Source organism: Juglans microcarpa x Juglans regia, chromosome 1S (genome assembly GCF_004785595.1).
Source record: "Juglans microcarpa x Juglans regia isolate MS1-56 chromosome 1S, Jm3101_v1.0, whole genome shotgun sequence".
Classification (NCBI taxonomy): Eukaryota; Viridiplantae; Streptophyta; class Magnoliopsida; order Fagales; family Juglandaceae; genus Juglans; species Juglans microcarpa x Juglans regia.
Window position 1 is genome coordinate 5,421,936 of NC_054595.1, and position 11,679 is coordinate 5,433,614.

An 11,679-nucleotide genomic window follows, 5' to 3' on the forward strand; every position below is an offset into this window, starting at 1 on the left:
AATCATATTTAGAAGAGTAGAATGACAAAAAAAAAAAAAAAAAAATATTAAATGAGCAGTAGAAGAGTAATAACACTATCATTTTCCATTTAGAAATGCATCACTTGAGAGTCATAATTTATTACTGATACAAAATTGTCATTTTAATTTCTATAATTTCATATGTATTTCTATAAATAATTTTGCTCAGCTAACTCAAATGATATAAACCCTATTATAATTATGAAGTTAATTATTTATATTAGTTTTTACAAAAATATGGAAGATTTCAATGATAGTGTTTATTCATTCAAGAAAATACGGATTAATCAAGCAATTTGTAAACAAACTTTAACTTGTTCAAAATATAAATGAGCATAACGAAGAGCATGCTTGATGCATTGGCCACTCAAAAGTATTTTAAAATTTTGTAAATAGTAGTAAATTAATTATTGGATTTTGGAAGACTAGAGAAAAATTTGAATAAAAATAGTATAAGATTAAAAATTGTTTGAAATATAATTTTTATTTGAAGTTAATAAAAAAATTATATTGATTTTTATATTTTATCTTGACGTTTGTAAATGTTATATTAATTTTTGTGTTTGAATAATGATCAAGTTATGATGAGATAAAGAAGTTATAAATTTGAAATTGAAAAGTTTTTTTTTTTTTTTTTTTGTTTGAAAAGTGATGTTTGGAAATGAAATTAAGATTTTGAGAATTTTTAAAAATTTCATAGTATCCAAACATGCTCTAAGACTCCTTGAATAAAAAATAAGAGACAATTTGAACTTTCCCCGCTTGGCTTGATTACAAACAAATGCCAGACTGAAGCTTTTGAATCTACGTGCTGGGAACTTTGGTATCTGTTCCTGAAAACCTGGCAGGATTTAAAAGAAAAAACGAACTGCATTGTGCTTAATTTGGGTGGTATGGGCATGCAAACACAAGAGATTTGAGATTTCAACAAGATGATCTCTATAACTATCTTACAAGAGAGTATTTTTTTCATTCGGTAATGGCAAAACGGATAGCAGTTTATAGAGTTGTATCTTTGATAAACGTTCCCTCAAGTTCTTGCTCGAACTTACTCGGGAGATTTTTTTCCGCCATACATACGTACATACCTTGGATAATTGATATGATCCTCGATCCCACATGAAAACCTCTGTAAATGCTTTCCGTGAATGTCTTGAGCATCACCTTGTTTCCCAATTCATAGCTTCAGAGTTAAATCTATTCTGACTCTAACATGCCAAGGCTTGCACAGATGTTTTGTCATTCTTATTTCTTTCTGCTTTAATGCTATGACAATGCCGCTGGGCAGCAACCGGAGTCAAGAGTATGGAAGAAACCTTAAATTTCAAAACATAAAAATTGAAGAATAGGTCAAATTAATTAGATGCATGTCAGAGAAAACAAGTTCGAGTTTACAAATGATCAATAGGAGCCATGCACGTACCATACTTTGAGCAAAAACTGCCACAAACTCGGCAGTCATTGTGTCATTTAGGCCTCACCAGGTAGGATGCCCATATCTCATCTGCTGGCAGAGGTGGTTGAACCCAATGCCCTGGAATACGGCTGGTACCAAATTTAACAGCAAAGATGAATTATGACAATGGCAGTAAAATCATAATGCGGCATGAATAGAGTAGGCATTAATGGTGATTGTAGCAGCAGCAATGCTAGTAGGGGTATGTTGGTCATTGTGGCATTGATGCTGGAATTTGTGGTAGCATCACCACTAGTGAAGCAACGGAGGTAGCACCCAGCAGATGGTCCATGAAGGCAATAGTGACAATTGTCAAACCAAAATATAGAAATAGAATGGTTTCCATAACCAAGAAATTTTCTCAACAACCAAACGCTTTACTGAATGCATGCTACATGGTGCCTATCACTACATAAGAGCGAACGGCAACTAACAAAAGGGACTGGCATCCTTACCTTCCTCCAGGTCTTATATATGCATCCCACGTTCTCCTCACCTGCATGCAATGTCAATTATGATTTAAATCTAAACAAAACAGATGCCGGGATGTGCAGGGGCTATCTATTACACCACCATCCACAGCAGTTAATTAAACTAGGACCCATGTGCACATATAATGGAAGAATGCTCCTCAAAATTAGGAAATTAATTAAATTGCATAAAGTAGATGGCACATGGAAAGGTATGTAGAAACTTGAAGAGAGACTAGTTAAAATCACCTCAATTAGGGTGCCCATGTCGGCGTTGCTGCCATGATAATAATGATAGAACTCCAATGGCAGATTTGCCACCAAATCATAAGCTCCACCAACTCGTCCCTCCAATCTTTGTGGTCCAGATTCATTGACAGTGACAATGGTGCTTTTATTATGTTCAGTCTCAATTACTAAGTCAATGCTGTCTTTACTGCCTTTCTCACTGCTTGTATTGTTGCGCCCATGACCCTGGAGGGTTTTCCTAGATTCTTCAGCAGTTGCAATGGCATCCTTGGCAGCATCTGTGTCAGCTGCAGCAACTGCTTGGCGTTCCTCTTCTTCAACAGCAGCTCGAACTCTCTCGAGAAACTTGTCATCTTCCTCGGGAAAAAAATGACCTACATGATTATGCAACCAACATTACATTCATTTAGGCTCAGTTTGGATACCAAAACCATCTCATCTCATCTCATCTCATTATTACAATTTTCACAATTTTTCACATAAAATACAATAAACAATTCAACTTTTTCAAATCTCAAAACAATAATAATATTAAAAAAAAATTCCAACACTATTTTATTCAACTTTCAACTTTCATCTAAAACAATCTCCATATCATCTCACTATCCAAACCCCACCTTAATTATAGAATCAAATAAATTTGATAGTACACTGCTATTTAAATCTCAGGTACATAGACCATGTAATACAAATTGCAGGTACAAAACATTTTTTCTAGAAAATGACAAACATAAAGAAGTCCATCTGTTCCACAAAATGAACAATATTAATTAAACTAAAGGCCTTTCATATTCATTAAAAAAGAAGAAAAAAAAAGAAAGAAAGAAAAGGCATCATCTGTAGTCACAGTCAGCTATTATACCAAGATGGAAAAAAAATGTAAGGTTTGCATGTACACGTCAAATTTTAGCGGCAACTTAATATTGTAATGAAATGTGACTTGATGTTATGATATGGCACAATATAATGGCCAAAATTTATTTGTATTAACTTGTTAAAATAAAAGTGAAATGCTTTCTTCCATTACAGGGAACCTGATATAAAAACACACCAGATTCACAGTTTAAGCAAATAGAACGTTCACCACATCACAGACAAGCAGGAAAAAGAATAAGAAGATCAAGAAACAGACCTTGTTTCTTCAATTTTTGGATCCTCATGGAGCGTAACTCTTGCAACTTCTCCACAATCAATATCTGTTCAAGCTGAAAAATGACAAGTAATGTCAAGGAGAGAGAGTGATCAGCAGCAAGAACATCAAAGACTTAACAGTTCACTAGACAGCCCAATAAATCCTAGTCCCTTTATAAGGTAAATCGGATCATTGCTATCTAAGTGAGGTCTTTTACATGAAAAAAGTTCTGTACAAGGCATATCTTCTTTCCTCAGAGACATGATAGTGGCATTGGTATAGCATATGCAAAACAGTTAATCTCACTATCAGGGAACTCACATTGGTATTGTGACAGGAGAACAATACAGATTTATAGTCTCATTAAATGTTTCTCTATCTGCTTTGTTTTACATGTTTTATCAAGTAATTTTTCAATTACTTAATAAAAGAAAAGAAAAAAAGAGATTCGGGAGCCTCATTGGTGGCACATGGCTGCCACGGGGCAGCCCAAATCGGACCGCTACTGGTGGCCAGGCTGACCACCGGTGGCCTGTGGCTGCATTTTATTTTTTAATTTTTTAAAAATATTATTTTAAAAATTATTTTTGAATTTTTTATATTTATGAAAATCAGAGTAAGATAGTTTTTGTTTATACGTTTGGTAGTAAGATGATCCTAAACTGAAAAATATCTCTGACTAATATGAGATCACCTCACAGCCAAACATGAGCAACCAGTTGGAGAGAGATTTTGTTAAAAAACAAATAGGAAGTAGAAGCAAATTTAGATAGATGAGTCTATCACTGAATAAAACAGAAGTTAATAAACATGGAAGCAACTCCTATCCCGGATAGAGCAGAAAGAGTTAAAAAACAAAAAAAGAAATATCTGAACATTGTATATTAAAAGATTATAGTTGAGTGCAACAGATACTAATTACAGTATGTGTATGAAGGTGGTAAGAGGGAAAACCAATGAGAATGCTAGTCAAGACAGAATCATATGATCCACGGGCCTGGACCTCGGAAAGCAAAATGCAGATCTCAGTTTATAAAGCTTTTATTAATTTATTTTTTCAGCAGAATAAACTACCAATGCTCACCTCAGATTCTAGTCTCTTTCTCTCCTCTTTTGTTTTAAGTTTTGCAACTTCCTTCATCTTCTCTACCTGCCAATCAAATTCCCCAGTTAGTAAGTAAAACAATTAAGCTTGCACTTGATGCAAACTCCAAAATATATCAGCAAAATGAGTGAAAGTTAATAATACTTTTTTTATTGGCACCGGGTGTCCAGGACAAAGTCCCGACCAATCTTGGGGGTACACATGTCCTCAGCAAGAAATTTCCCCTAAGTGCACCTCGGGTAATTCAAAGAAAAATTTCCCCAGTCCAATATCCCCAAGAATGTGAATGCAGAGTTTCAAACCTAGTACGTCCGGTTTATACCGCTCACCCCAGGACCACTACGACACCTCTTAGGGTTGGATGAAAGTTAAGAATATGAAAGCACTTATGATTATGTCAGCATTCCAGGGTTCAAGCTAGAGGACTATACATCCTAGTGGAGCAAATACTTTATCATCACAGCTAAGAAAAAGAAGAAAGAAAGAGATAGACATACATGTAAAAAGCAGAACAAGATGTGGAGAGAATTTTTTTTTTTTTTTTTTTTTTTATGTAAAAAAATTTATTAATAGATATGAAAATATGCATAGCCCAAGTACACAGGACATATACAAATAAAAACACCTAGCCAAGAGATAGAAATAGATACAAAAAAATCATAAACACTAAGTCCGTTTAGATCTATGGCAATTGCCCATGACATTAGTAGCAAAGAAGAAACGTCTAAGTTCATCCAATGAGTCTTCCCTGTCTTCAAGATGATTGTTGGCGTGCATCACCAAAATTTCTATGGCTTAACCCTTTTATCTGCTCCACTATTTGATTATTAAAATGTATCCATGCAAATTCTAATTTGCTTGAAATTGCTAGAAGGGTTATACAATGTGCATAGTTTGAAATTCTAACTGAATGGATCTGTTTACTGAAAAAAAGCACAGATAAATTTTATAAAGAAAGCGGGAGTTCAAGAGAGTGCTGACTTGCTAACAAAATGCCAACATTTGAGTTAAGCTACATAAATATTATCACTGATCTAGTCTCCTGGAATTTAGAGACAATGCCTTATGTTAAGTACGACCGTATGTCTCATTACTTGCTTTTCTGATGTTTTATAAAGCCGCTCAATTTGCACATCATAACAACCAGTTACTTTACTCCTCTCATTGTCTCCTCACTGGATCCGCGCATGTAGAAAAACCTTAATTTGCTTCCAGCAAAGTGATGAATTGTTTCAATTCCTCATTAAATGACAAGACAAAAACAACACCACAAGAATCAAACTAAAGACTCCAGAAAGAGTTTCATGTCAGCTGCTACTCTGAATTAATAATAATATCTATACCATATAACGGACATATATATTTAGCTATACAATCAGTTTCCAGGTTCTTAGCACCTAGTGGTTGACTGGTAGAAGAAATACTAGTCAAAAGAGTAGTGCTACATGTACTTACAGTTTTACTTACAAGACTTATTTTATTAGTTTTCTTTTGAAATTCAAATTTCGAATTTCATGATTTTCAACGTATCAATAACTGACATGTGAAGAAGTAAGTTTTTTGTTAGTACATTTAACATTTTTCTAGTCAAAAAGTGCAGCTGAACATGCAAGTATTGCCGTACCTTGCCCTTTGCAATATCCTTGGCAATCTCCCTAGCCCTCCATTCATCAGCTTCTTGATCGGCTTGTTCAAATCGTTCACGCTCCTAAATATCAAAGCAATAAAAGCATACACACAAAATAAGAATTTCTCTAACATAATCTGAGAAAAAGAGAGGCAAGGAGGACTAAGATATTCTGAGGTATTCTATGAATAGTAGTGAAAAAGTAATTATAAAATATTGAATAGTAGTGAATAGTAGTGAAAAGTAGGTGAAAATTAATAATCAAATAATGAATAGTAGTGAGGTATTCTCAGAATACTTGAGAATACCTCAATACCTAAACTAGGTTACGGACAAAGCCACCTTCGTCAACATTTCCGCAATGCGCTTCCTTTTCCTTTTCCTCCAAAGTTTATTTCGTTTATACTTCCGTATTTTGTCGGACAATCTAACTGCTGCTGACTTTTCCTCCCACGGAGTCCTTACATCCATGATCACCTTGAATGGTTCAAGCTGAGCTCTTAATTTTGACATCAATGTATTCGCAGCTTCCACAGAAAGTGACTCTTGGGATTCCAAACTAACCCCCTTATCTTCTAATATTTTTTTGAACCTATGAACAGAAATGCCACTTGACCCATAGTCCTCACTTTTCTCACTCCCATTACCGTCTTTGATCATTGCCAACATCTCTAGCTCTTTCTCCCTATTAAGAATAATGATTCAATCATGAAAAATAATCTCCGTAAGGTGCAATGTGGGATATGAAAAAAAAAGAAAAAAAAAAAAAAGAAAAACACCATTCACTATCAAAGGTGACATTAAGATATTGGAAGTGAAGTACAAAATTTGCATTCGTATTGGGACATACATTGCTTTTGCAAGATCGAGAGTATCTTGCAGCTCTTTAACCCGGTCCTCCACATTTTTAGTCTCCCAAAAGGCACAGGACATTGGCAGGTTGGGAGGTAACATCGGAAACCATGGCGGCGGTGGTGCAGTGGATTGGAATGGAACCAAATTCATTGCTGGAAACAATATGTATGTCTATATATTATGTATATATGAGAATTGACCAAAATAATCAAATGATGAAGATACATTCAGCTCTAGCAATTACACTATGATCAGTGATTGCATTGCTCGGTAGTGAGATTCAAATAAAACATACGGAATAAAATTGGGGCCAAAAACAAATATGTGGCATTTGAAACATGGAAAAAGTTCGCATGGAGCAATGAATTAAAAAAACATGAGATAGGGTTAAAAATTGCTGGAAAACTACAAGGCAATTATATTGTTGAAACTCTATTGCTTTGTTTGGCAATGAAGAAAACAACAAGAAGGTGTAAGAGCATTAGAACTACCAACTCTTTGGCTACAATTTGACTAGAAAATTCACTTTTTTTCCAGTTTAGCTAGCCACTTTTCAAAAGCTCCAAATAGAAAATTCTCAAAATCTATATCTATTCCATTTAAATATTTGTTTCCATTCTTCCCTTAGGTATTTTTCTCATGGTAGTTGCATACACACTACACATAGTAAGAGTTAACAACAGAACATATAGTACCTGGTAGAAAGACACCAACAGAATCTAACGTGATACCTTTTCCATTCAATTGCTTTCCTCTAATAACAACAGAACATATAGTTCATTGAAACCATCATTTTCTTTTCTCTAATAATAAATTTTCAGGTAAGAGGGCAACAGGTTCATATTTTTCTAATTCCAGAACTTGAAACCATACAAGGAATATGTGCTAATTCAGAGCAGACATAGTAGCAATATAATACAAATGCAAAAGTCTTAAATTGTCCAAAGTTTACCGCATGCCAATTGCATAAAAGAAAGTTCAGAAGTTGCATTTATTGATGCAAATAATGTTCTGGACTATGTAAGAGTTTGTTCTTAGCCAATTGAACTCGAACTACTCTGTCGGTAATAAAGACAAGCACTTGGCGAGAAAGATGACATGCTCCAAAACCTAGATATGTACACTTGTTTCTCACCCTTGATAAATACAGCAACTAATAATGGAACTGCATGGCTGAAGCGACCTTTCAGACCAACCTACTAAAGCCAAACCAATTATTTCTTTGGATTTCTACGTCTGATTCAAATGTTTGAAGTGGTTCCCATTCAAAGTCCACATGAAGCGTTGAAGATAGCTAATATCTTTCATTTTCCACCGAATTTCTAGGCAAAAAGTCGGAGCCAGAATGATTCATAGATTTTTCAAAAGCTCAACAAAGTTATGCCGAAAATCTGGAAAAAAAAAAAAAAAAAAAAAAGGAAGAGGAGAGTTTTGGATAAGAAAACTACTAGAGACAAAGGGATCCCACGTCAGTTAAGTTTTTCTTTTCTATTTTTTTTTTCTATGTTCTAATTCCTCCCTCCGTGTACCCGCCCCTCACCACCCCCCCCGGCGGCGGGGCGCCCGCCGTCCCCCAACATTCCCGTCCCCGTTCGTCGGCTGCTAAGGTATTTTTTTCCTTTTTTGTCTGTTGCTTTTCTATTGCCATTCCCCCTGCTAAGTTATCCGCCTGCTATTTTTTTTTTAATCTCTGGTGGTTTTCCAGTCCCCGGCGTGTGTTCGAAAGCACCAGATATTTTTCTATCCTCCAAACTCAGGCGCCCTTCTCCAAACAATTTGCCCCAGTTCTTCATGTAAAATGGATTTTTTTCTTCTAATTTCAACACGAACTCCTCCCTGCGTGGACGCAGACAACTAGACATGAAATAAAAATAAATAAATCCACAACCCAATAAATCGTGGGTAAAAACTTAGTCCATTGATGCCGCTCATGTGGGTATCAACGGGAAGTAGCGCCGGTGCGGCGATTGAATGTGGCGAGAGAGAGAGAGAGAGAGAGAGAGACGAGAGAGAGAGAGATACCTGGCGGTGCGGAGACGTCGGTGTCAACGGGAAGAATTGGCGGCGCTGGGCTGCACCGGTTTTTTTTGGGGGGGGGGGGGGGGGGGGGTGGTTGGGTTGGTTGTGTTGGGGGCGGGGACGGCTTGGGTCTCGGAGGTTTTGGAAAGGGGAGGGGGAGGGGGAGGGGGAGTGGGAAAGGGGCGCAGGGGTAAAAGTGTAACCTCAAATAAAAGAGAGTAATGTTTGGTTAGACATGTGAAATAAAAATTAAATAAAATATTATTAAAATAATTTTTTTTTAAATTTAAAAAAATAAGCATTATTTATTATATTTTATATGTAAAATTGAAAAAATTATTTTATAAGATAAGATGAGATAGTTTTATTTATGTAACCAAACCAAACATAAATATTCTTATTAATTGGTTTATTTATCTTACACCTCACACTCTCTGTGGCAAATTGGATTCACTAAAAAGTGATCCAATTCTACCCTAAATAACTTCTCTCGCATACGGACGACTCAATACAAATTGAGGCCTAAAGTAAAATTTAAATGAGTCATTTTTGATTATAATACAATAAAATCTAAATTATTATATAGAATATTTTCAAATTTTTCAATAAAATGAGTTTTTATTTAAAATATTTAAATAAAGTTTTTTTGAATTTATGCTTAATATAACAATTTAAAATAAGGCTTCAATGCAAATTTTATGCCTCAATTTAGGAAGATTTTAAAAAAATTATTTGAAAATATACATGATTTATTATATTAAAAATTACATTTAATATTATGGGACTTTACACATATTGAAAAATATAAAAATTATTTAAAATTTTATTTGATGAAATGATTTTTATTTATTAAAAAAAAAAGTAATTCTACTCATCTACCTCATTCCCACATACACCACATGAAATGGTGATGTGGCTTTTTTTTTTTTTTTAAATGCAAGCGTTTTGGTTTTAGACCTTAAATACCCATGCCCATACCCAAATCAGAGCGCATTATTTTGAATTTTGTTTCCCTTCCCCATGTTCTTCCTCCCCCAACCTTCACTGTCACCATCTGGGATCTCCGATGAGACTGCAAAGCTGGCCACCAGCAGCAAGGAAAGTACTTCTTCACCACTTTCTGAAGAAACTGGTGTTTGGATAACTGGTTCTGTTCCACCTATGTTGGAAAGCGAGCATGAAGAGTGGGCTAGAGGGTTTCACACGAATGGGGGTTACTTCCTTTAAGGAGACATCGGATGAGGCCAATACCTTTGGAGAAGAAAAGGAGTTGACCATGTGAGATGAGTGGGTGCTATTGCTTCAAGTGACATCCTCATGTCTACATTCTCATTAGTTTAAAGCCATCTACTCGAACAAGCTTGGAAAGATGGCCCAAACTTTGACAGAGACTGATTTTGGCAACTGGGGACTAATAGGGAGAATATGAAATAGTCACGGGGGAAAGGGATAGGGATTTTTCCTTAGGATTTAGCAATTGAACCGGACTGTAAGTAGACCGTTTTGCCACATCAGCTCACGTGGTGTGTGATTTTAAAACCGGATGAAGAATAGAATTTTCCTTAAAAAAAACAACTCACTTTTATGTTTAGGGCATTGCATAGGGTGGAGGCTTAAGCAATGACCTAAATGGTCTTACCATTGAGCCGACCTTGCTCTCGCAAAGCCTCCCTTCACACCTCTTCTCTGTGAAATAATTCTGCCTATGATTGCCCCCAAAATCCTTTGTCTCCTCTTACTTCTTCTCCCCAAAATCTTCCTCCCATTTGCTTGTATTTTAATTCTCTCTTGCCCAAGGCCTCCTTTTACTCTCTCTCATCGGTCTGTGATTCTAGTGTAGTGTGCTCCTCTCTCTCTCTCTCTCTCTCTCTCTCTCTCTCTCTCTCTCTCCCTCCCTTCCTCTTTACTCCATCTCTTTGTTTCTATGTGATTCTAGGGCAAAGATAGAATATTGTTCGAGTTCAATGCGTCCAGATCTGCGAAAGAGAACCCGTCTAGAGGTCCAGATCTGTGCCACGGTACGATATTTTTTCGTCCAAAGAATCTTCTTCAAAGTGTTTCTACAATGTTTTTTAGGTTTGTGACAAGTGATTGGAGTCTATCTTTGTATATTTTTTTGAGTCTGTGATTGTGTATTTCTCGATTGTAAGTATTAAAATGTGATATAAAGAGAGGAATAAAAAAGAGTTCTCTTTGCTTCTGCAGCTCCTACGCAGTGAATTTTGAAGGAAAAAGAAACATAAGAGTAAACTTTGTTGCTCAAATCACAAGAAAAACCATGACGAATTCAATAGTCTCGTGGACTTATCAGAAACATAGTTTCAAACACCTTGCTCATCAGATACCTTAGTATTTAGAGTGCACTTGATCCAAACTTCCATATCAAATACAAGCGATAATCAGAAGGATACATGTATACGTATTGGTTACTTGGTGCTAAAATGTGTCCAAAACTATGAAAGCTTTGGACTAGTATTAAATGTGGTTGGAAACATAAGAAATCATAACTGATTGACTTCCCTAACCAAGATAGTGATGTAAGCAAATACCTGAGGTCATGATTTGCTAGCATAAGTCTTAGAAAACCTGACTCATCAATCGAAGATGAATAAACCAAAAACCTGGTTTTTGAATGCCGTAAAAGGTATAGTTTAGGTTTAGGCTTTTTTCTAAAAAAAAAAAAAAAAAAAATCATAGTGCAGACAAAACAGGCTTGGGGTCCCTTTTTTATTTTTATTTTTTGTT

At 35.6% G+C, this 11,679-nt stretch overlaps 1 protein-coding gene across 4 annotated transcripts; it reads right to left on the reverse strand.

Annotated features, from left to right (window-relative positions):
- Positions 1-919: 919 nt before the first annotated feature.
- LOC121247599 (U11/U12 small nuclear ribonucleoprotein 59 kDa protein) lies at positions 920-9,091 on the reverse strand. Of its 4 annotated transcripts, none has more exons than XM_041145977.1 (10): positions 8,938-9,091; positions 6,911-7,067; positions 6,403-6,745; positions 6,058-6,141; positions 4,413-4,478; positions 3,329-3,401; positions 2,197-2,570; positions 1,933-1,973; positions 1,445-1,566; positions 920-1,337 (listed from the first exon to the last, which is right to left on the reverse strand). In XM_041145977.1, the coding sequence occupies exons 2-9, from the start codon at positions 7,063-7,065 to the stop codon at positions 1,488-1,490; spliced, it is 1,215 nt and encodes a 404-aa protein (XP_041001911.1). In that variant the 5' UTR covers positions 7,066-7,067; positions 8,938-9,091; the 3' UTR covers positions 920-1,337; positions 1,445-1,487. The 4 variants fall into 4 exon arrangements, with proteins under 4 accessions (XP_041001911.1, XP_041001910.1, XP_041001909.1 ...); XM_041145976.1 differs by having other exon boundaries at positions 6,911-7,086; positions 8,938-9,024; XM_041145975.1 differs by lacking the exon at positions 8,938-9,091 and adding an exon at positions 8,826-8,862 and having other exon boundaries at positions 1,450-1,566.
- Positions 9,092-11,679: the final 2,588 nt, after the last annotated feature.